Here is a 23,874-nt window from a genome sequence, read left to right as displayed (position 1 = left end):
TAGTATAGGGGGTAAGATCTTCCTTATTTTCCGAATCTCTTATAGGGTGCGGGTGCTTTAAGCTACTAAATTAGCTACTTTCGCTAGGTTCCGTACCCCCGGATCTGCCCTTATATATAACGAGGAATTAGTTAAATCGATAAGGGCTAGTTTTGCTATCTACTACCCTCGATTTTCTATATTATTTATACGATTTAGTACGCTCTTCCTCGGAGTAGTTACTTAACTAATATCTATCTTTTTTATAAATAAAATACTGCTTTTTCTGTTACCTTACTCGCGAGTTAAATCTCTACTTATTTAACGAATCTGGGATTCCTTACTAGCGATTACCGTACCTAGCTTCCTTTCCTTTCTTATTATACGTTCGGTCGACCTAATATTACTAATAAGGGCCGTCGTATACTTAGAGGTGGGTTTGGCACGGCATTCTTATTTTAATATTAAAGCTAGATCTTAGCCTCGAGTAAAGCGTCTCGTAGTTTTCGGGTACTTAGTATAAAGTTATTTTCGCTTTTAAAACGCGCTAGATTGTAGTATAGAGATATCCGACTTTTTACTCGTTAGTCCCTTTATTTAGCTAGGTTTTTACTAGCTTATTAATTCGATCGATAAGCTCTTCGAGGATTTTTACTCGCGATTTACCCTCTATTATCCTAGCTATAGATATAAAAAAAATCGCTCATAGCTTAGATAGGAGCTCTAGGTTCTTATTATAGGTCTCGAAGCGGCTTCGGATTGCGTTAATTATACTAAAAAAGTCGTTTCGATCGAGATTACGCACCGCTTCGTAGTAATAATTAAAGGCTTTACTTATGAGTACGATATTAACTACCGAATAGTACTAGTATTCCCTAATTCCAACTTTTTCGTAATAATTATAAAACATCGTTAGGGTTTCTTATAAGACCTTATACTTCCCCCTAGAGTATAATTTCTTTTTTAGGAAGATCTTTTTAAGGTCTATAAACTACCTCGTATTTACTACTAGATTTTTAGTATTTATATACGATCCCTGCGTCGCTACGTACTATTAGTAACTTCGGGTAGTTTACCTCTTTTCTTACTAACCGATTAGTACCGAATTTCGTATTAGTAGCGGCGACGAGCTATGGATCGAAATAGGCAGAATTGTCGATTATCGTACTTCTAGTACTATATTTTACTTCTATATATCCTTTTGTGACGATAGATTACCGTTAGTAATTATAGGAAGGAAATCTAGGTCGTTTACCCTTTTTCTAAATTCGTTAAAGCGATTATACGCCCTATCGACTTATACCTAGGTCTATGTTACGAATTCCTCCTCTGTAATCGTCGCTACTAGGATTTCGTAAGGTTCTTACGATTATAATTGCGCTAATAGTACCCCTCGCTTATAGAGGAATTTATTAACCGCTTTCGCAATTCCTAGGCTTATGCTTACGAACTATTTATCTAGCTAATAGCTAAGGTCGTTTGCGATCTCGTAGAATAGGGGTTGCCCCTATAGCCCCTTTTTCTTATAGACCTTAGTTAAATAGATTAATACTATGTTAATTTACTCGCCGTTAAGCTAATCCGCGATTCTATATATCCACGTCCTCTAATAGTCCGGGTTAATATTTACCTACTTATAAAGGATTGGGATTCTATTTAGGATCGGGTTTCGTCCTCTTTTTCTTTACCCTAACTCGCTAAGGGTCGTGCTCTAGCTTATACCCGTATTAGTAGTCGCTAGCGTGTTTAATCTTAATAAGGATATATCTAATCCGCGCGCTAATTATAATAAATCCGTACTTTTACTACTTAACGAATTTATTAGGGTTTAGGAGATTCCCGCTTCTTCTCGCTATCTCGCTACTACTCTCGTTTTTATTATTTCTAGCGATTACTATTACCCTTCTAGATCGCTAGCTATTGTACTTACTAAGATCCTCCTTTTCGTTTAGTATAAAAGGGTAGGTTCTAGTAGTTCTTTTTAATAATAGTAGCGGCAGACGTTTATATTACTATAATAAGATATAGTAATTAGTCTCGGGATCTTTACTAGTTACCGATTTTTTAAAATTAGTAATCTTGCGCCGTAAGCTAGTATAAAAAGAAGCCCTTTAGCGGCCCTCTAGAGGATTCTTTTCTTTTCCCTTAGATCCTTATCTTTTTAGCCTTTTTTTAGGTTAATAATAACTCTAGCGGGAGGTCGCAGGACTACTTTAGGGTGGCCGCCTTCTTCTTAGGTTAATTTCCGAGATCCGTAATACTCTTAACTCGATACTATTAGGACCTCTAAATCCCCTCCTCCCTCGTTAGACCGTCCCCTATACTATATTCCTAAGTAATACCCGGGGGGTAGTTAAGGGAGCTACGAGGAGGTTATTTAGATCGCGGGCTTAAGGGCGTACCCGTAAGATCCCCGTAGTAGTAGACTTTTTTATATACTATAAATCTCTTAGCTTAATAACTCCTATAGGGTTACCTTCGTCGCTAAGTAAAAATGTTTATATTTAGAGATCCTCTTTTTTAATCGCGTAGTGCTCTTTTATACTATATTATTAAGCTTGTTCGTCGCGCTAATCGATTGGGTAGGTAGTCGTCGTATAGGGAATTCTTTTTACTAATTTAACTAGTTAATTTCTAATCGCGGGCCGGCCGCGGGGAAGTTATTTAATAAAAAAGGCTACTTAAAGCGACGGCGAAATATTAGTTACCTAAGCGGTTCCGTTAACTAGCGTAGTTTAATATAGTAAACGTCGACCTCTCGTAAGTAATAAAGGGCTACGATTACTCGATTCTATACGGTATTCGAGAATCGCCTCTTTTTTCGTTTACTTCCGTAAAGTTAATTAGTATAAATCTCTTATCCCGTGCGGTATTAAGAAGTCGTCTCTTCTGCGTAGCGAGATACCTTACCGATTTATAATAATAGAATTTAATTACTAATTAATATTAGTATCCCTATTATAAGGTAGTTAGTTCGAACCGTAGTTAATAAAGAGATTAATTGAACTATATAAATATTTACGTAGGTATAAAAAGGAGGTTCTAACCGTAGGTTAGGCTAGCTACGATAATCGTAAATAGGGCCCCTAATTGGCCCCTGCGCAGTCGGCTATATGCCGCGGTCGAATTAGACTTCTAATCCGACAGTGTCCGATCTCCCCAGGGCCGAGACAATAAAATTAGTCAGCAAGAGAGAAGAGTTGTAATGAAAATTAGTATGCTAGAATGAGAAATAAAAATCTAGATATTTGATCTGAAAACAAGAAATTTCCCAATCAACAAGGAACGGGCTGTGTAGAAGCTCAAGCCCCCCAGAGCAACCGTTGAAAGATACAGACCCGACGCCCCTACTGAGCCCACCTTTTCCAAAAGGGAACCTCCTGCTGGAATTGCCGTGAGGGCACTGAAACTAACAAAGAATGTCATGGTACCTGAAATCACGTCAGTCAGACAATCATGAGCGAATCGGGGCGGGTATGATTTGGTGCATCAACTCACCATAGTATCTTCCGTAATCTTTAGGATCGCAAGTCTTGCCCACACACACTAGTCGCAAACTCTTGTTAGTTCCAAAACGAAATCTCGAAACTGAAGATGCTAAGAATTCGCTTACCGGGAAGGATTGACAGGAAAGAGCCAGTGCAAAATCCCCACAAACCAGCAAATGCGTAGAGGATTCCGGCCGATTGGCCCCCGAACGGGACAAATAAGGCTCCAGTAAAGATCAATGAGAGACAAGTCATGAAAAGCATGACGTCGAAGTGGCCTACATAGTCACCCGCAAGTCCAGGCAGTAGGCGGCCTAGGCATGAACATCCGTTGAGGATTGAGACCAAGGTATAACCCATCGCAGATGGAAAGCCAGCCTTGACCGCAAAAGTTGGCAACAGCACGCCCACTCCAGTGATGGAAAACTCATACAAGAAGAACCCGAGCGTGATGAAGACGAAAGGCCCCGACCGAAAAGCGTCAAAGTTGAGTGCTGCTGATTTCTTCTTCGACGACACCGCTGAGGGTAGGATCAGTTTTGGAAAAGGCAAAAGCAAAACCATGCCAATAGTCATGAGACCTAGAATCACGAAGCCCATCACCCGGTTAGACCATGACCAGCCCAAAGCCGGGAAAGCCCTGCGGAGGACTAGTGGAAAGGTGATGCCACCCAAAGAAGCTCCAGCCATCGCTGCACCCATTGCCAGGCCTCGACGGCGGATGAACAGCTTGCCTACTGCTGATATTGCGACAGTTGAGGCTACCGCGGAGGCAATGCCTCCCAGAACACCTAGGCAGAGAAAAATCTGCCAGTAATTTTTACATTCGGAGAGAAGGAAGAATTTTGCGACGGTGAGCCCAACTGCAACTGGCGCCAGAAGCCTAGGACCATAGCGATCCATCAAAGGGCCGACCTGAAAGCCACATAATAGCGAAAGAGCTGTGTCTAAGCCCGTGATCCATCCAATATCTTGTGCAGAATAGTCGCTCAACTGATTTAGTTGAAGGAAAGATTGGACCGTCCCGATCGATTGAGAGAAGCCTAAATACCAATCAGTCCGGTCCAATCCATGGGTGAAAACGGGTACGGCCATCCTATGGTGCTGAACGTACCATATGAGCACATCAAGAATAGGCCAGCTGCACCAACACAGGACCATCGCAGAAATTCTGTCTCCTCACTCGCGGCATCATTGTTGACGTTGGATAAATCATTAATATCGGTTTCTGGGTCGATTTGTATCGGTGCAATCGCCAATGTTGGGCCTGAAGACTCGCGTTCCCCCATGCTTGAAGGCTGAGAAAGCTAAGGTAGTTGGGAAAGAAGTAACTCGACTGAGGTAAACTTGTCGGCATGAAGTAATTGAGTACTTGTGTGTTTCGACAAGTCCATTGTCAAGTGGTGAGAATCAGAGCTTTTCATCAAAAACTTATGAAGCCAATAATAAATGTAATGTTTCTACCCGTAAGCGCACGCAAAAAATTTCATTGTGCGTCAGGCGCGCCCAACATCCTGCGAGAGGCGAAGACAAAGGCTTCGAGTAAGGGTCTAGAAGCATGCCGGTCTAAGTGACCCACTACGGAGACTTTTCCTCGCTTCTCGATTTGCCTCCTTTCATTCATTTGTGTTTTGAAAATCATTAATGACTCTCGAACTCTAACATCATTTCACGAGATGACAGAGAAGCTGAAGCTATAAACCCCATGTGGCAGTTTTCAACGTACCTAAGAGTTGAAGTGACACGACTTATTTTCAGTAACCACATTCACCGCAATTGAGTTCAACCGCACGCGAAGGCCTGTGGTCCGGGTTCGGACCTAGACTTCACGTTGAACAAGCTTGCCATTAGTCGATGGGTCCGGCCATCGCGTTTCTAGTGTAAGGCGCACTTGACACATCCGACGTCGGGCCAATCATCGAGAGTGCTTTGGTGGATCCCGTGTCATTCCAACGCATGAAAGTGCGGATAGACTTCCGACGACTCTTCCACTCTTGAGCAAAACAAAGTCCAAGTCGAATGACTCCCCTGAGGGAACACCAATACACAATTCACGTTTGACATTGTTCCTTCATATCTTGATACGCCTTATCGATTCGATCACGCCCTATCAGCCCGATCTTTGGCAGGGGCTTTGACATCCTTGACAAGCCTTACTGCTTCCCCAGATTAAGGCCGGGAGATTATTGCTGTGGCTACGGTGGTGGAATTGAGACTCGACAGGATGGATAACTCGGATGAAGCTACTTCTTCGACTGTAAACCGATTCGTGAACCTCGCCGAAATTTCCCTGCCACAGGAGCCCAGGGCCAATCTCGCTATCGAGAACCTCGCCGTCGACGAAGCTCTATGTTTCACGCCCGTTGAACAATTTAGCGGTGAAAGCTCCCCGTTCGTTTTTGACGGATCCCTTGACTACATCAGCGATAATTTCGAAAGTGGATGGACGACACCCTCGACATCTTGTGCCAACTGCACCGCATGGGGCTACCAATGCCAGCTCCCACAACAACCCGAACCTCAAGACCGCTGTATATCTTGCGTTTCTCTCGGATGCAACTGTACTTTCTTAGAAACCACGCCGAACTTCACTGGAGATGTTTTCAACAACCTCATGACCGACAGCCGGACTGTTACAACCGATGTTCAGAACCTCCCGACACCAGAGACTTCAAAGAGATCAAGCGGCTCGTTCGAGCCACTCAACGTTTCCACTACATCGACTCCTCCTCCACCCAAGATTGGCACGAGATTCTCTCGCGACTCAACTCGAATCTTGAGACAATGGCTCTCCTCCCACAGCCACCATCCTTATCCAAACGACGAACAAAAGAAAATCCTCCAGCACCAAACGGGCCTCAGTAAGATCCAAATCACTAACTGGTTGATCAACGCTCGTCGTCGCGGAAAAGTACAAGGCCGTCATCGATCTACGTCACCATACTCGGGAAACTCTGGTACTGGGACAAGACCTATAGATGTCCCCGCGAGGCCAGGAACACCAGCTCCTAGAAGCAGCCCACACTATCAGGGGTTGAACCCGCTCGAGAGATGGGTCGACTCTCCTCCAGAACACGAGCCTGCTACTGTTGGCGACATTGCACGTGCCGTAGCATCTACTCATGCAGGATCATCAGGTAAGTTTTGTACTTTATGAACGGCCCTCCATTGTGTGAGTGTCAAATGTCGGGGGGGTATCTCAAAGCTGATCCCTTGTAATAGTCGCAGACGACAGCTTCAATGCTAGCTTCACCGATGAGCCAGCACGGTCCCTTTATCACACCTCGTCAGCTAGTAGCGCTGGAACCTCGAGTGGCGGCTCATTTGCTTCTGCCTTCTCCCATGCTTCCAAAGACTCTGCTTCCCTTCCGCGTCCCGCTGTTCGTAGTCGAGCACGGCAACGTAGACGTCCAAAGCGAACTTCTCTTGCACATCCTCGGAACCAGTACCAGTGCACATTCTGTACAGAGACATTTAGAACGAAACACGACTGGCAGCGACACGAAAAGTCTCTCCATATGCCCCTCGAAAGATGGGTTTGCTCGCCTAAAGGGCCTCGGGCCGTCAATCCTGACACAGGCCAAACATGTTGTGTCTTCTGTGGAGAAGCCGAGCCCACTCAATCGCACATCGACAGCCACAATCCCTCATCTTGTCAGGAACGAACGTTCAACAGAAAGGATCACTTGAAACAGCACTTGCGTTTGGTACACAATGCTGGCCTTCTCGACTGGTCGGCTAAACTCTGGAAAATTACCATTCCAGAAATCGAGTCTCGTTGCGGCTTCTGCGGTGCATCTCTCGATACTTGGGGTGTCAGAGCTGACCATCTCGCGGATCATTTCAAGATGGGTTCCGACATGGCGAGTTGGAAAGGAGATTGGGGCTTCAACGATGCAGTTCTGGATATGGTTGAGAACTCTGTTCCACCTTGTAAGAGAACCCAAAACTGTTTCGCGGATGCCCGGACTAATGCGCCTTCCAGATCTCATCGAATATGAAAGATTCTCGCCGTTCCCCTATCAAGCAAGCGGCGTGCCTCCCGAGTCGCCCCGTAGCGCCTATGAGTTGCTCACGCTGGAACTCAATCATTTTCTACGACTATTTTTCGACAGAACAGGAAACTTGCCCAACAACAGAGAAATCCAATTCGAGGCTTGTCGAATCGTCTTTGCATCGGAAGTCTCATCTCCGGAAGTTGAAAAGGGTGCGAAACCCGAGTCGTGGCTGCGAGACTTGATTACCTCGTCAGAAGACCTCACTCGAGAGGCTCGATTTGGGCCGATAAGATCGCCAGCCGAAAGCATGATGTCTGTTCTTCAGATCAAAGGAAAGCGCAGTCTGTTTGATGAATGCCCCTGTGAATTGCAGCTTGATGCCTTTGTTGATAAGCACAGGCTACTTGGGCCCAATGTTCTCAACAACCAAGAACTACAGAACGAGGCTTGTAAGATAGTCACACGTCTAGGCAAGAGTTGGGGAATGTCTCCGGCCGACTTGGTTGTCAACTGGCTAGTCAACCTCATCAGCTCATCAACTGGCTGGCTTACCGCGTTTCGCTTGAGAACACGTCTTCTTCAACACGAAAGCTCAAGTGCTCTACCTCCACTACGACTTTCTGAGAAAGACCAACAAGTAGGACTCGGAGATCTCATGAACGGAAGAGCTGCTGCAAATGAGCCTTTCGAGCCCCCGATTCCATTTCAACTCCAAGGTGTTCCTTTTGACAGAGGACTCTGGAGGAATCTAGCCATGCCGAATCAACGCGCTTGGCTGCAGGATACAGGAAGTGACGTTCTCCCACCATTGCTACAAGAACCTACTACCCAGGACGCTTCTCCAGCAAGCGATGTCGCCCAAGCTTCACCCGTGTCGCCTCTAGTCTCGAATACTCCCGACTGGCAGAGACCCGGAAGCACTGGACCAGATGGCCGCAGCGCACACCCGCAGTTTTCAACAGTCAAACGAAACTATGCGTTTTTCAATGACTCCAATTTCAATCGGTGGCTTGCTCTTGAGCTACGACGCTGGATCGCAGCAACCATGTCTCCCAACAACCCGAACAGTCACGTTCCGTCGGACCATGAGATTCAGCACCAAGCGCGATTCATTGTTTATGAAGAGTAAGTTCTGTCTCCTCGTCTTCTCTTGTAAGTGATTATTGAAGTCTGACTGATTTAGCGGCGACCCTTGGAATCAGACCTCGGCAGACAATCTTGAGTGGCTACACCGTTTCAAGCGCACCATCGGTATGCCGTCAGAGGAACCCCAAGACAACTTGCCAAGGCTTCAACATGCGCCCCTCCCCTAAACCCCTCATGAATTGCAAGTTGTGTGAAGCTTCGTGAAGAGCTTCCGCTCAGAATATAACTGCTCCGAGAAACCTGAGCTCGAGGCACTTCGAAGCCACCCTCGCTCTCTTCATCAGTGCATTCATGACGTCGTGTGAAGTGTGTTGCGCCTGATTTTGGTAGCCGAAACCCTCATTCATAATTCGTTAATGAGTCCAGGAATTTATGGATTCGGAAAACCGAACGAGTCCAGTAATACATCGAGGACTGTGGCACTTGAGTGCCGAAACCCGTCTACCCGATCACTAATCGCGACTCTGAAAAAGACGATGTGGGGATTTCAATCTAGTTGCGGCTCGCAGGGCCAAGCAATGGTTCAACGGACGATCCTCAGACAGGGGGTCTCCAATCTTGTCTTTTCACACTTGAAGGGGATTGTCGGATTGGAAGTCCAATTCGACCGCGGCATATAGCCGACTGCGCAGGGGCCAATTAGGGGCCCTATTTACGATTATCGTAGCCAGCCTAACCTACGGTTAGAACCTCCTTTTTATACTTACTACGTAGATATTTATATAGTTTAATTAATCTCTTCGTTAACTACGGTTCGAACTAACTACCCTATAATAAGGATACTAATACTAATTAGTAATTAAACTCTATTATTATAGATCGGTAAGGTATCTTATTACGTAAAAGAGACGACCTCTTAATACCGTACGGGATAAGAGATTTATACTAATTAACCTTATAGAAATAAACGAAAAAGGAGGCGATTCTCGAATACCGTACGGAATTAAGTAATTATAGCCCTTTACTACTTATAAGAGGTCGACGTTTATTACGTTAAACTACGTTAATTAATAGAACTACTTAAGTAACTAGCCTTTTGCTATTACCCTAAGTAGCTTTTTTATTAAACGATTTTTCCGTAGCCGGCCTGTAATTAGAAATTAATTAGTTAAATTAGTAAAAGTACGGTATAAAAGAGCACCGCGCGATTAAAAAAGGGGATTTCTAAATATAAACATTCTTACTTAGCAGCAAAAGTAACCCTATAGGAGTTATTAAGCTAAGAGATCTATAGTATATAAGAAAGTCTATTATTACGAGGATCTTATAGGTACGACCTTAAGCCCGCGATCTAGACGACCTCCTCGTAGCTCCCTTAACTACCCCCCGGGTATTATTTAGGAATATAATATAGGGGACGGTCTAATAAGGGAGGAGGGGATTTAGAGGTCCTAACGGTATTAAGCTAAGAGTATTACGGATCTTAAAAATTAACTAAGGAAGCTATTTAGAGATTATAAAGAGCACGAGGCTTAGGAGGTTAGAAGTATACGGGATAGCGGAAATCGGTAACTAATAAAGATCCTAAGACTAATTATTATATCTTTTTATAGTAATATAAACGTCTACTACTACTATTATTAAAAGGAACTATTAAAACCTACCCTTTTTTATTAAATAAAAAGGAGGATCTTAGTAAGTACAATAGCTAGCGATTTAAAAGGGTAGTAATAATTGCTAAAAATAATAAAAACGAGAGTAGTAGCGAGATAGTAAGAAGAAGCGGGAATCTCTTAGACCCCGATAAATTCGTTAGGTAGCGAAAGTACGGATTTACTACGACCCGCGCGCGGATTAAATATATCCTTATTAAGATTAAATACGTTAGTAACTATTAATATAAGTATAAGCTAGAGCACGACCCTTAATAAGTTAGGGTAAGGAAAAAGAGGACGAAACCCGATCCTAAATAGAATCCTAATCCCTTATAAATAAGTAAATATTAACCCGGATTATTAGGGGACGTAGATATATAGAATTATAAATTAGCCTAACGGCAAGTAAATTAACGCAGTATTAATCTATTTAACTAAGGTCTATAAAAAAAAGGGGCTATAGGGGTAACCCCTATTTTACGAGATCGTAGATAACCTTAGTTACTAGCTAAATAAATAGTTCGTAAGCGCAAGCTTAAGAATTGCGAAAGTAGTTAATAAATTCTTTTACGGGCGAGGGGTATTACTAGCGCAATTATAATTACGAGAGCTATACGAAATACTAGTAGCGATAATTATAAAAGAGGAATTCGTACTATAGAACTAGGTATAGGTCGATAGAGCGTATAATCGCTTTAACAAATTTAGAAAAAGGGTAAATAACCTAGATTTCCTCCTTATAATTACTAACGGAAATCTATCGTTATAAAAGGATATACCGGGGTAAAATATAGTACTAGAAGTATAATAATTAATAATTCTACCTATTTCGATCTATAACTTGTTACTACTATTAATACGAAATTCGGCGCCGATTAGCTAATAAAAAAAGAGGTAGACGACCCAAAGTTATTAATAATACGTAGCGACGTAGGGTTCGTATATAGATACTAAAAATCTAGTAGCGAATACGAGGTAATTTATAAACCTTAAAAAGATCTTCTTAAAAGAGAAATTATACTTTAGGGGGAAGTATAAGGTCTTATAAAAAACCCTAACGATGTTTTACGATTACTACGAAAAAGTCGGAATTAGGGAATATTAGTACTATTCGGTAATTAATATCGTACTTATAAGTAAAGCCTCTAATTATTATTACGAAGCGGTACGTAATTTCGATCGAAACGACTTTCTTAGTATAATTAACGCAATCCGAAGCCGCTTCGAGACCTATAATAGGAACCTAGAGCTCCTATTTAAGTTACGAGCGATTTTTTTTATATTTATAACTAGGATAATAGAGGGTAAATTGCGAGTAAAGATCCTTAAAGAGCTTATTAATCGAATCGATAAGCTAACGAAAACCTAGCTAAATAAGGGGATAAACGAGCGGAAAGTCGGATATTTCTATACTATAATCTAGCGTATATTAAAAATAAAGATTACCCTATACTAGGCACCCGAAGACTACGAGACGCTCTACTCGAGGCTAAGATCTAGCTTTAATATTAAAATAAGAATACCGCGCTAAACCTATTTCTAAGTATATAACGGCCCTTATTAATAATATTAGGTCGATTAAACGTATAATAAGAAAGGAAAAGAGGCTAAATACGGTAATTACTAATAAGGAGGCCTAGATTCGTTAAATAGGTAGAGATTTAACTTATAAGTAGGGTAATAAAAGAAGTAATACTATATTTATAAAAAGGATAGATATTAGTTAAGTAACTATTCTAAGGAAGAGCGTGCTAAATCGTACGAATAGTATAAAAAGTCGAGGGTAGTAAATAGTAAAACTAGCCCTCATTAATTTAACTAATTCTTTATTATATATAAGGGTAAATCTCGGGGGTACGGAACCTAGCGACGGTAGCTAAAGTAGCGGCCTAAAATATATACCCCCTATAAGAAATTTAAAAAATAAAGAAGATCTTACCCCCTATACTAACGAATTAAATTACGACGAAATCGACGATATTAACTACTCTTTTTTCGCCCTATTAGCCTCTAGAGGATATACGAAGCTAAACGAATAGAGAGTAGCGAAAGCTTTTAATAAGTAGGCTTTTATTTATAAATAGTAAGGGAAGGTCCCTTAGATAACGGATATAGAAGCGGCTAAAAGGGCGAATTTAATAGGGCCGAAGCTTATTTTCTTAACGATTAAGGAGAAGATGCTATCTTTCTTAATATTTAAAAAAAAAGAATATAGTACTAAATAAATCTAGGGGTAGCTAGAGGGGTCCTTTTTATACTACCTAGATCCCTCGAATACTAAGCTTATATAGGTATTTTACGCAAGTAAAAGGTATAGCCTAGATAATTTTTATAGGATTATCCTAAATACTAGGGCATCGCAATAGTTAATTAGAAAAAAAGGGCAATTCTAAGTGCTATAAAAGATCGCGCTAGTAATGCTTAATACGTTGACGGCGGGTATTACGAGGATTAGTTTCGGCCTAGGCGAGGAAATTATCGCCCTAGGTATAATAGAAGTAGAGACGTACTTCGGAACGATAACTTTCTATATTTTACCCGTTAATACCCCATTTCTCTTATATTTAAAAGATATAAATTAACTAAGTATTATATTCGATAATATGAGGAATAGAATCTCTAGCGGTAAGCACTTTAAGGTAGTCGAATAATAATAGGGGCATGCGTTTATAAAGCTTATTAATAATACGAAGTTAATTAATTACTTAATAAAAAGTAAGCTTAGAAGATTATATTAAAAATTTGGGCACCCGTTAGTTACGAGGCTATATAACCTCTTAAAGTAATTAGGTAATAATAATATCGAAATAGGGGCGTTAGAGTAGTTAACGAAAATATACTACTAATACTAGATAAATACGCAGAGCCTATGTAGATTTAAGTTTAAATTGCGTAATAAGCTTAACTTTAACTAAGAAATCGTCGTTAATATCTTCTATTTAAATAGTCGGCTAGTACTATATATAATCGACGTAGCTATATCTTTCTAAGTAGGGCAATTCCTTTAGGATTTATAAGTAAAAATAGTATAGGTAGCCCTGCGAAAAAGCTAGATTAATATATACTAAGGACCGCTAAACGGTATTAGAACCGACGCTAGTACTAGCTTTAAGTTAGTAAAATTTAAGGATAATACGACGGCCTATAGTATATAGCTAAAAGTCGTACTTATTAAAGCGTACTATAGTATTAAAAAAGTAGAGAGGGTATATTAGTAATTAAAAAAGGCGTTTAGAATTATTAAAGAGGAAAATCCGGATTTTACTAACAACGAATGCCTCTAGATAGTACTTAAATACTATAATAATACTATAGGGCCTAACGGACTTATACTAACGCTATTAGTATTTAGAGTATATTTAAGAACGACCTTAGCCTCGCTACCGTCACTAAGCATAAGCTAACGAGCCCGAGTAGTTAAAAAAGTAATACGGGTACTGCGCGAGGTAAGTATAAGAAGGTAAGTTAACGAGGTAATTACTATACGCAATAGGCCCGATATAGAGGATAATTTAGATATATTACTAAATTCGGATATACGAGTATAGTACGAAATTACTTAATAGTAGACTGGGCTATATAAGTTAATTTCCGTTAACGAGCGCTCTTATATAGTTACGAGAGAACGTAACTAGCTATTCGAAGTATTAATTATAGTAATTAGACCGTATTATATAGATCCTAACGAAGTAATTTCTAATTTATAAAAAAAAGAAAAGCTAGGAGAAACTATATAACCCGTAGTAAAGGCATAGGAAATTATCTTTAATAAAATCGTCGTAATAATATTAATAAATAACAAGGAAAAAGAAATTACTAAAAGGGCACTAATACTACTAGTAAAATATTACGAAAAACTATAACGGTAAGCCCTAACGCGGCAATTTATTATTAATAACGAGGTAATTAATACTTTTTATATAGTAAAAAAAAAAGCTAATTTCGAGCTAGCGGTTAAACTACGTAAAGAAGGTATAATTATAACTATTAAAAAGCTATATAAAGGATTAGATCTTATTAAAGTAAATACTTTTCGTAATCGAGGGGTCTATCGATTTATCCTATATAACTTAAAAAAATATATAAACCTCCGTATATTTAAATTACGAATAGTTCGTAAGATTAAAAAGAAAAGAATACCCTAGCTATACGAAAAGTCTAAATACGTAATTTAGGGGTACGGTAACGTTAAAAAGGCGACGCTATTTATATAATCGCTTATTATATAGCGCTATAACTAATGATTAATAATAATATTAATAGTATTATTACGGAAAAAGGGATATGAGATTTAGAGCCGTAATATTACCTAGGCCTATACCTAATTAGCTATAGGGCTCATAAGGAAAATCCTAGCCTATTTACCGAAGGAAATAGTTAGTAAGTACTTAGAAAGTACGATTATTAAAGTGCTTAAGCTATTATATAGGCTCGTAGAATCGGGTACTTATTAATAGGCTACTTATTACGATTTTTATATTAATTAACTATTAATAATTACCTCTATATACGACCCGTACTTACTAATTACGAAGTACGAAGGTAACTAATTTAGGATTATCGGAATATAGACTAACGATATATTAAGCCTATTTAATATTAACTTTATAAAAAAAGAGGATAAGGAGCTTTAAAAAGCGGGCTTTATAATAAAGCTAAAAGAGGTCTTTATAATAAATACCCCCTTAGTATTTAATAGTAGGATTTTTATAATTAAAGGGGAAACCGTCGTTTTTTAATAAAAGGGGTAGGGTAAGAAAATTAACCTCGTTAATCTAAACGTAACTAACGTTAAGAAGCGATATAAAGCTAAGCTTATATAAGGGGTATATATTATAAGTATTTATTAACCCGAGGCGACTTTTAATTATATTAAAGTAGCGTAAGTTATAAATCTAACTAAACGAGACGTCGAGGTACTTAATAAGTAGCTTAAGTAGTAATAGATAAATCTTAATTAAGGTCTCGTTTACTACCTAATTAACCTTATAATTAATAAGCTCTACGTCTTTATTAATAGGCTATTTATAAATAATAACGACCTTATTTTATAATTAAAGTATATTATTATCTTAATTAACGAGAGTATAAGTAAGAGCGAATTTACTATATACAGTAATATAATTTACTACTTATTAATTAAAAATAAGTAAATAATAAGAAGTATATTAGCGTTAAAGTTTTATAGTATAGTTAACGGTATTAACCTCTCTTATATAATTTTAATAACGCTAAAGAAGATTACTAATTAAATTAGCCTTTTACTTATTTTAATAATTATTTATACCGATTTTTACTTATTATATAAATATCTTATTAAATTAAGAACGACGAAAAAAAGAGGTTTATAATTAATATTATAGCCCTTAGGTAATTATATAAAAGGCGCGAGATACTTAAGATCCGTTAGATTAATAATAAAAATAACTTTATAAACGCTTTTATAAAAGTAGTACTAAATAAGGGATTAAAGTAATTTATAAGTAGTAAAAAAGTTATTATATAAATAGAGGAATAAGTTATATAAAAAAAATAGAAAAAAGGGAGAAAAGGAGACGACTTAATAAACGGGCCCGAGGTTAAATTATACCTCTAACTATAGTAATTAAATTAATAAAAAAAAAGAAAGTTAGTATTAAATTAGAAGTTTAATTTAACCGTAGTATATAACTAACTACGTAGGGGCTAATTAGGGGCCCTATTTATAATTATCGTAGCTAGCCTAACCTACGGTTAGAACCTCCTTTTTATACCTACTACGCAAATATTTATATAGTTTAATTAATCTCTTCGTTAACTACGGTTCGAACTAACTACCCTGTAATAGGGATACTAACAGCGGGTCTGCGCCGTCGACGGGTTTGTTGCTCCATGTCTGAACAGTTGATTACGGTTCAAACGTCTCGGGCCTATGGCGATTGCAGGCAGACTTGGGGTGGAAGGGGAAGCAGCGGATGAGCCAGATGGGCCGTCCTGGTGCTGAGGTGAAGTTGACTTCTGGAGACGGACGTAAGCGGACATATCACATGCGTGTTCGGCCGTAAGCGGGCAAGAATGCCGAAGCTGGCCCGCAGCCACAAAGCCGCTAACGTCATGACGAAGAATTGGACAGAATGGCCTTGAAGAGGTCCGATCGTAATTCCGAACCGTAGCATGAGAAACTCCCTTTCCAAGGTGTCACTTCATGATCATACTTGTAAGCAACATTTGACCGAGTAGGTTTGGTAAGATGGGTAGCAGCGGGAATTCCCCTCATCGGGTACGTTATATCCCCATAGACTACTAAACTTGACTGCAACTTCAACTTCAATTCCAACTTCAACCTCCCTACCATCTAGGCTTATGCCCGATTCGTGTGGCATCTCTGAGCTTAACATACTCTTTCTTGTCTCGCGTATAGCGATCCGTGATCTCTCTCCTTGGTTCTAATAGTCCGGACAAGGGATTTTGACCATGTGTTACATCATGAAGCATGGAATGAAGTAGATCAATTCAAATCTTTGGATCCCTACATCATCAACACGGACTTCAAGCTCATTATAATTTTGGTGTTGACGCCAAAATAATTCTACCTGAACAGTCTCTTCATCACGGTGTACTAATCTCAATCTTGATGGCAAGATGGTCAACGTCTATTTTGTCCCGGCCGTCCACCTCCATCTCAGACGGAGGGTATCCCGCGAGCAGACCTGGTACACGGTCTACACAATACTGGTGAGGTAAAGTACGGCCAGATTCGAAGAACATCTTGTCCGTAGGCCATCCACGAGCCCAATCAAAACTGGAACTATAAATGAGACCAAGCTTCAGGGCTGTTTTCTTCAACGTATCGCTGAGAATTTCTCGAGTTTCATGCAATGTCATCGGTATTGGTTCCAAGGGCGCAATACGTATAAAATAATGGCCTGACGATATTCCATCTCCCGCGGTGCATGCAGGCTATGATGGTGAGCCGCAATTTAGTCGCCCGAAAGTGGAACACAACCAAACAGAGGGTCTCTCAGAAAGGAACACAGCCCTCTTCTCACCAAAGAACATACTCCATGTTACGAATTCCGAGGCCATCGTTGTACGCAATCCTTAGTTATCTAAAGAGAAATGCAGTGCGATTGGTTAGCCAACCTCCTCTCCAGCCGCGCAACTGACTTCATCTTGGGTGCTGCTACTGCAGGGTAAGCACCCGGCTTAGCGGCAGGATGAACCACGAGCATTCCCTGGAAGTTCCCGTAATCATCAATACCACGGATCGATGCCAAGTACTCCAAAGTCTTTTTGAGAAGGTTGGAGCCAAACTCACTTTAGCGGTCCTAGATATAAATGTCGAGCGAGATTCGAGACGTTGCGGAATGATTGTCTTCCTTCTACTTATATTCTATCAACCTAGACTTGGCGGGGTACACAAGAAAGGCAGCTTCATTCAACCACACACTATCAAGAACCGAAGGCATAATCCCTTTCACGAAGCCAGATAGCCGTTCACCTCTCAACGTCAAACTCCTCGGTCCTTTCCGCCAGATTAACACCATGAGACCCACTCCTGTAGTAAGTGTTGCCTCCAGTCTTTGTCTCGTTTGTGCCGCCGGACTGATACTGATGCCCTGATATCCCAGCTCCTCGGGATGTTGCTTTCTGGCACTGCCATCTCAACACCATCCCCGACCGGTGCAACACCCTGCGAACCGATGTCTGATATTGAATCAAGCACCAGCGGACCTTATTCACAGCAGAGTGCGGACCTCTTCCTCAGGAGATGCTTTTCTGCATCACGTCCTGCATCATTTTTCGAAGAGGGGCTGCTCGAGGATTGGCTGCTGAAGGAGATTTAGCACAGGCCGTGCGAATGGTCGGCCGTGGCCATGGCCACACTTGACCGGCTGCTTGAGAGACCGAAAGTGCGTTTCGCTAAGGTGTGGAACTTGACTTGCAAGCCAATGTCAAATATTTTAACGTGATACTAAATCAAGATGTTTATTTTCTATACAAACAAGTCGGTTCAGAGACTATTTCTGACAGATTGTCAAGATAGCAGGACAATCATATCACTCCTATAGCCTGCTCAAGTTGATAAGCACTACATTGAATCATGAACTCTAGCTTTTCATTACCGGGACATCTTGCATTAGGTTATGCAAGAACTGCCCTCATTTTTGGACAAGAGTTTTCACTTGGCGCCTAGGATAATGCACCCCACACGACTTGAAGTTTCATAGCTTCTACACGATAATCATGATTCATGTAGACCAAAACTTCACTGCAACTGTGGTCAAATCCGCTCAATCTACTCAAGTTCACGTGATACATCCAGATCACATCAGATAAGAGAGAGTTCAAGGCGTTGTCAGTATACCACGTGTTGTGACTCTGCCTCCTTGACACGTCAATTCCACCATCAAGCCACATGTCTCGATTCCTCTACCAAAGTCCCACTCAACGTATACCAACTAGCAAAGTTACAACAGGTACCTTGTTGACTTGGATATATCCAATTACCGAGCATTTCTTTCAATATTCCCTGCCTTCAACGCCCCCCACCATATTCGCCATCTACCGCATCTAGCCGGTTTCCACAGAGCCACTGTAACCATATCTCAATCATTCTTCCCTTCCTTCCGCATCTTCTTAGCTTCCATACTTCTACCATCACATCTCATAAACGCTTCGGACGCCTCTATATCCATGGGATCGAGTTTCTAGAATATGTAACGCTAAGCCCGCAATGCGCCACCTCAAAACAGCCACTCTTGGCTCCCCCGCTCTGCTAGGAACTCCTCCCACAGTACCCATCCCTTTGTTTCTCCCTTGCAAGGACTATCATGACTAGTTCTTAGGCAACCTCCATCATCCTTCGATTCCTCCCAAAGGAATCCCATTATCCAGTATTGGAAACCTCTCGCGTAACCAGTCCACGCTAGACCCCCATCAAAGTCAAGGCCAAGCTCTCGCAAGAGCCGAACCTAGTCCGAAGTCAGGTAAGAGAGATGGACAGGAAAAGAAAAGACGTTATGGCAACGCTTACTCAGGCACACGAAGAAGCCCACAACTTTCTCAGCCCTATCCTCACTTGCCGTGCTTGCCTCTACCCTTATGTGCCCTGACTATTCAACTACAAAACGCTAAGCCCTTCGGACTAAAGCCTCCCTGTTGCACATCTCATATCCCAAAACGGAGTCGAGGTCGATAACCATCCGTCGCCCTCCATACCGCGATAGGCAGGTCAATTCAGAATGCGGCTTCAGAAACAAAACGTCTTGGGAGCTGATTGTCTGAAATTAGAGACCGCGTACCTTGGATACGCAAAGACACCCAACCCTATCAAGAATTCAAGACAAAAAAGGCTGTGCCGACGAGGCTCTAACCAGTTCCATCACAAGATCTTCACCTCGATCTTCATCTCTTGTTTTGTTGTCTCGGCTTAGAGAGGCTCCCACAAGCCAGCTTTCCCCGTCGTGCCCGTTTTCTTTCTATCTATCCCCTAACTAGCTACCCTGTTGCTCATCTTATCCATTTCGTGCATAGGGTTGTGGGATCAGGAAACGAAACCAAAAGTCGGGAAAAAGCAAGTATATGCTGGACGACCCCCGGCCTCCATTCTGATCCCTACGTCAGCGCCAGAGATCCCGGTTTACCTCCCTTGCCTGCAATAGGTAATACCCGCCATCGCTCCCTACCAGATGCGTGATCAAGGTAATGTATCCGTACGTATATGACTAGGCTACAAAGTACATATGCCACAGCGCAAGCTTGCAGCTCTCGATGATCCCCTCCAGAAAAAGGGGACTCAGAGACTCCAGACCTCCGTCATTCCATCTCAGCAGGGCTGCTGGCGCTGTCTGAGTCTCTGAGTCTCTGAGTCTCTGAGTCTCTGAGTCTCTGAGTCTCTGAGTCTCTGTCTGCCGCTGCCAACAAGCCCGCATGACACACCTCAAAGAGACAGGTCTAGACCACGGACCCTCCCAAAAAGTAGGCGGGGGCCAAGCCGGACCGCCGCCCTCCCGGCGCGCCTCGCACCGGCCCTCCTCTAACAAACGTTCTTCCCTACATCCAACGACACTAGCTCTCTAGTCTACCAGCGTTTTCAACATTCCTCAGTACCGGATCCTTTAATTATGCCGTGGAACAACTTCTCGGCACCCGATATCTCCGGCCGCCACCTCTCCTTCTGTGCTCTCGAGCTGACCGAAGATCTGCCGCGCGCCCACGCCACACTGGAACCTCTCCCTGAGCGCAGCGCAGCGCCGTGACCGTGCCACGGCTCTCTCTCCCCGATACCCCCGCCCGGTCCCCGGTCCCTGAACCTGCAAGTCTCACACCGAGTTACCATCGGCCGGTCCCCGAGCCCGCGCAGCACCTCAACTTCCCCTCTTTATTGTTCTTTCCGCTTGCCGGGACAACTCCTCCCCGTGCGTGCCTTGCGCGCATCGCATTCGGCATCGCACCGGTGGAGCAGAGCAGAGCAGCAGCCTGTCAGAATGAAGTACAGGCACGACGTCAGGGTGGGTAGACAGATCTCGTCGATACTAGCTTAGTAGATGGGTAATCCAAACCCACACTCCCATTAACCCCCCCGGCCTCTTATATTCCCAAATCGCAGGTTTCAACCAACATGCTTCCATTCATGGTTCTTGAGATGCTTTCAAAGAAAGGAATGAAGCTCAACAGTGTCCCTTTCTCTCTGTATCCAAATCATCTACCACATCTCAACGCTGCACAACACACACCCCCTCGGACAAAGACGAAATCCCCACTCTCCCTCACCTCCGCCTACCGTCCTTCCGCAGCGGCGTCTATACCCAAATAGTAAGAAAAAGCAAATATCCAAAGCAAGCCCTTTGCATCCCACGGACTCCACACACTCACCTCTCTCACCTCTCAAGAAACGTCTGAACCCTTCTTATACAACATCCACAAAAACCCGCAGGCTGCAGCACACATCATCCATGGGAAAAGCTGGGGAAAAGGAATTATGCCGAGCCAGCCCTAGTAACACCTTGTAACCCCCCTCCCATCCTACGGCAACCGCAACTCGGTCGAACCAAAGAAAAAACTTCCCGCATGTCCACTCACTCCCCCCCTCTCTCTCCCGCCCATCACGTCCACAGCAATGGCACGAAATATCCCAAGTTTTCCAAACCAACCAGCCAGTAACAGTTCCTCCTTTTCTCTTTCCCACACCTCCCCCCTCGAGACCTCCCAGGCAAGGATCGTCGATCGACGCAACCGTCCTCAGCCCGCATCATCTAGCGTAGCTTCACATGAACAAGCGGACAAGGGCAAACTCGAGGAAAAGCGCATCACCGAACCCCTCCCAGGACCGACCCCCGACCCCCGGCCGCCCCGCCTTACCTGCCTAGCCCACCAACAGTTACACCTAGGAAAAAACTAAGGAAAGAACAAAATAAAAACAAAATTATAAGAGAACGACACCTCACCACATGCCAGACAACGGTACGGATAGAACCTAGGCTAGTGGCTCGCCCGCCCGCCCCAACTGCCAGCCAGCCGCACCCCCCCGGTTTCGTTCCTGTGAGCTAGGTACCGCCCCCCCCCCCCCCCCCCCCCAGCCCAAACGGACAGAAAAGAACCAGGTGCGGGGGCCCCCCCCCCCCCCCCCCCCCCCCCCCCCCCCCCCCCCCCCCTTTTTTTCTCTGTGGGCGAGGTCCCCCCCCCCCCCCCCCCCCCCCCGGGTTTGCGCCGCCGGGCGGTCGGTCGGTGCAATCATCTCGGCCTTCATCGCCCGGGAAAAAGGGGGTTAGATGTACCTTTTGCGTAAAGCCAGGAATAAATAAATAAAGAAAGGCATGGTAGGGGGAAAAGACCCACTGGCTGCACTGCGTCCTGTCAGGACCAAAAAGAAGTTTGACTTGTCAGACTTGACTAAGGAGGCACAGGGCGGCGCACATCACCAACCCGTCTAAGAAAAAGCAATAACGACCTTGAACTGCCTAGTACTACTGCGTATACTGCGTAAGGTACATCAAAATCCTTTCTCAAACCCCTGGAAGGTAAAAAAAAAAAAGGCACGAAACATAAAAAAAAAAAAACCGGACGAGGCCCTATGACCTACTTACCTACGGTCCCTCTCTTTCCCGTAGAATAAGCAAACACCCCACGAATACGGCAAGCAACCCGTGTCTCATCCATCTCTCCAGAAATCCAAGACCACTTCCCAGAAAGAAAATCAAGAATACATACACGCAAGAATGAACCCCTTCAAATTCCTTCCATTGGTAGTCCCATCCGAGAGACAGAGAGCAGGGGAAGCCTGGAGGAAGGGGGCCAAGGGCCCCCAAATGGATAACCCCCTCTCCCACCCCCATATCTACCACCAAAACCCCCTTACCAACCCCAGCCCCTCATGCCCCTTCAAGAACGCGTCGTGATGATGATGGCCAAGGTTTCGAAACATCGATCTGGAGGGACTCGAGGGTCGTCCCAATAAATCGAAGCTTCGTCCGGATCTGGAAATGTACTCGTGCGGCGCTGTCCCAAAAAATAAAGGGGACCGGGGGGGAAGATATGCTTGGCTAACCACTTGTGACACCTCCCCCGTTTTCCCACTTGCGAATTAAAAAAAAAAAAAAAGTGTGTTCATCTTGGGAATCTGGACCCCTCCGCCAATCTTACAAAACTACAGATTAGAGCTGTGTCGATCTTTGGATGAACCAAGTCAAACCAGTGGAAGGATATGCGGAATCGAGATACCGAAAGGGAACAGCCCGCCCCAGCAACGACGTCTAACACGGCACTGAGGGCCACATGAGCAGCAGCAACATCAGCAGCATCTCACAAACCAGAAAGCCGATCCTTGGCCAATCTCTCTACGAATACCCTTTCTGCCCTTCCAGGCTCTCACCCTCTCACCCATGAAGCCGTCGGCCGGGATCCGCGTCTATCGATGCAGTGATGCGCAAGATCCGATGCGGGACCCTACACTAAAACCCCCCGACCCTTCCCCCTTCTGCTCGTCAACTTACCCGCTAAGGGCCAAGATCCGCGCCGCCGCCGTCGTCGCCGCCGCTGCTCCTGCGGCCCAAAAGTCGCCTCCTCCAGCCGGGATTCCGCACCTCTTGCGTCTGGGCCATCCGGAAGGAAACCTCCCCCGGTAGGAGACGCAGGAGCGTGCCAACGACGGACGACCGGTGAAGAAGTGGATTCGAAGGGGGAGGGGGGCGTGTGAGCGGGTGAGTGTGCGCTGCACAAGTCGATAGCCAGCCCTTCAACACCCAGGGAAGCCATCACCGACATATGCAAGCCCCAGCCTCCAGGAACTCTACCGAACAAGCGAGAGCAAGTTGGGTGACGAAAGTGCGGAGCAGCCGCGCAGTCGCACAACCACCTACGAAGCACATGCGTGTCGACGATGAACCCAGTGCTTCTGCAAATCGTATAAACGAGACGAGAACCGGCTTTTTGGGCCCCGGCTTTCGGCTCCGGCTTCAGGTGAGCCGTGACAAACAAAACGTCTACGAGGTCCCTCCCTCCATGGACCCTTTTCTCCCTGAATCAGCCTCTCTGGCAACGTAGCACTGTGGCTGGCGCATCGAACAAACAATCTTGGCCTCAACAGTCCGAGCCAGGCCAGACTCGTAGTCCCTACCTATTTGGTTGATTTTCCTGGCCACGAAACACCTCCAGCTCGCTGCCACATGCCAGAGGCGCTAGGTTCAA

General features: G+C 43.6%; 6 protein-coding genes across 6 annotated transcripts; 5 read left to right on the top strand and 1 right to left on the bottom strand.

Moving 5' to 3' along the window:
- Positions 1 to 3,219: 3,219 nt before the first annotated feature.
- On the bottom strand, positions 3,220 to 4,756 carry CLUP02_10474 (major facilitator superfamily transporter; the record flags this gene model as incomplete). The annotated part of the gene is made up of 4 exons (XM_049289450.1): positions 3,220 to 3,410; positions 3,478 to 3,525; positions 3,593 to 4,563; positions 4,626 to 4,756. The coding sequence occupies 4 exons, from the start codon at positions 4,754 to 4,756 to the stop codon at positions 3,220 to 3,222; spliced, it is 1,341 nt and encodes a 446-aa protein (XP_049146595.1).
- A 935-nt stretch (positions 4,757 to 5,691) lies between these two features.
- CLUP02_10473 (uncharacterized protein) lies at positions 5,692 to 8,778 on the top strand (the record flags this gene model as incomplete). The annotated part of the gene is made up of 4 exons (XM_049289449.1): positions 5,692 to 6,604; positions 6,690 to 7,400; positions 7,453 to 8,590; positions 8,649 to 8,778. The coding sequence occupies 4 exons, from the start codon at positions 5,692 to 5,694 to the stop codon at positions 8,776 to 8,778; spliced, it is 2,892 nt and encodes a 963-aa protein (XP_049146594.1).
- Positions 8,779 to 12,623: 3,845 nt separating this feature from the next.
- Positions 12,624 to 12,788, top strand: CLUP02_10472 (uncharacterized protein; the record flags this gene model as incomplete). The annotated part of the gene is made up of 1 exon (XM_049289448.1): positions 12,624 to 12,788. One exon carries the CDS (start codon positions 12,624 to 12,626, stop codon positions 12,786 to 12,788), a length of 165 nt encoding a protein of 54 aa, XP_049146593.1.
- A 4,516-nt stretch (positions 12,789 to 17,304) lies between these two features.
- Positions 17,305 to 18,032, top strand: CLUP02_10471 (uncharacterized protein; the record flags this gene model as incomplete). Its single annotated transcript, XM_049289447.1, has 3 exons — positions 17,305 to 17,378; positions 17,643 to 17,748; positions 17,817 to 18,032. The coding sequence occupies 3 exons, from the start codon at positions 17,305 to 17,307 to the stop codon at positions 18,030 to 18,032; spliced, it is 396 nt and encodes a 131-aa protein (XP_049146592.1).
- A 1,861-nt stretch (positions 18,033 to 19,893) lies between these two features.
- CLUP02_10470 (uncharacterized protein) lies at positions 19,894 to 20,268 on the top strand (the record flags this gene model as incomplete). The annotated part of the gene is made up of 3 exons (XM_049289446.1): positions 19,894 to 19,913; positions 19,973 to 20,044; positions 20,097 to 20,268. 3 exons carry the CDS (start codon positions 19,894 to 19,896, stop codon positions 20,266 to 20,268), a joined length of 264 nt encoding a protein of 87 aa, XP_049146591.1.
- A 2,801-nt stretch (positions 20,269 to 23,069) lies between these two features.
- CLUP02_10469 (uncharacterized protein) lies at positions 23,070 to 23,312 on the top strand (the record flags this gene model as incomplete). Its single annotated transcript, XM_049289445.1, has 1 exon — positions 23,070 to 23,312. The coding sequence occupies one exon, from the start codon at positions 23,070 to 23,072 to the stop codon at positions 23,310 to 23,312; it is 243 nt and encodes an 80-aa protein (XP_049146590.1).
- Between the last annotated feature and the right edge of the window lie 562 nt (positions 23,313 to 23,874).

This window comes from Colletotrichum lupini, chromosome 5 (genome assembly GCF_023278565.1).
Source record: "Colletotrichum lupini chromosome 5, complete sequence".
Taxonomy (NCBI): Eukaryota; Fungi; Ascomycota; class Sordariomycetes; order Glomerellales; family Glomerellaceae; genus Colletotrichum; species Colletotrichum lupini.
Note: the sequence above shows the minus strand (reverse complement) of the source record. Positions and strands in the feature narration are given on the sequence as shown.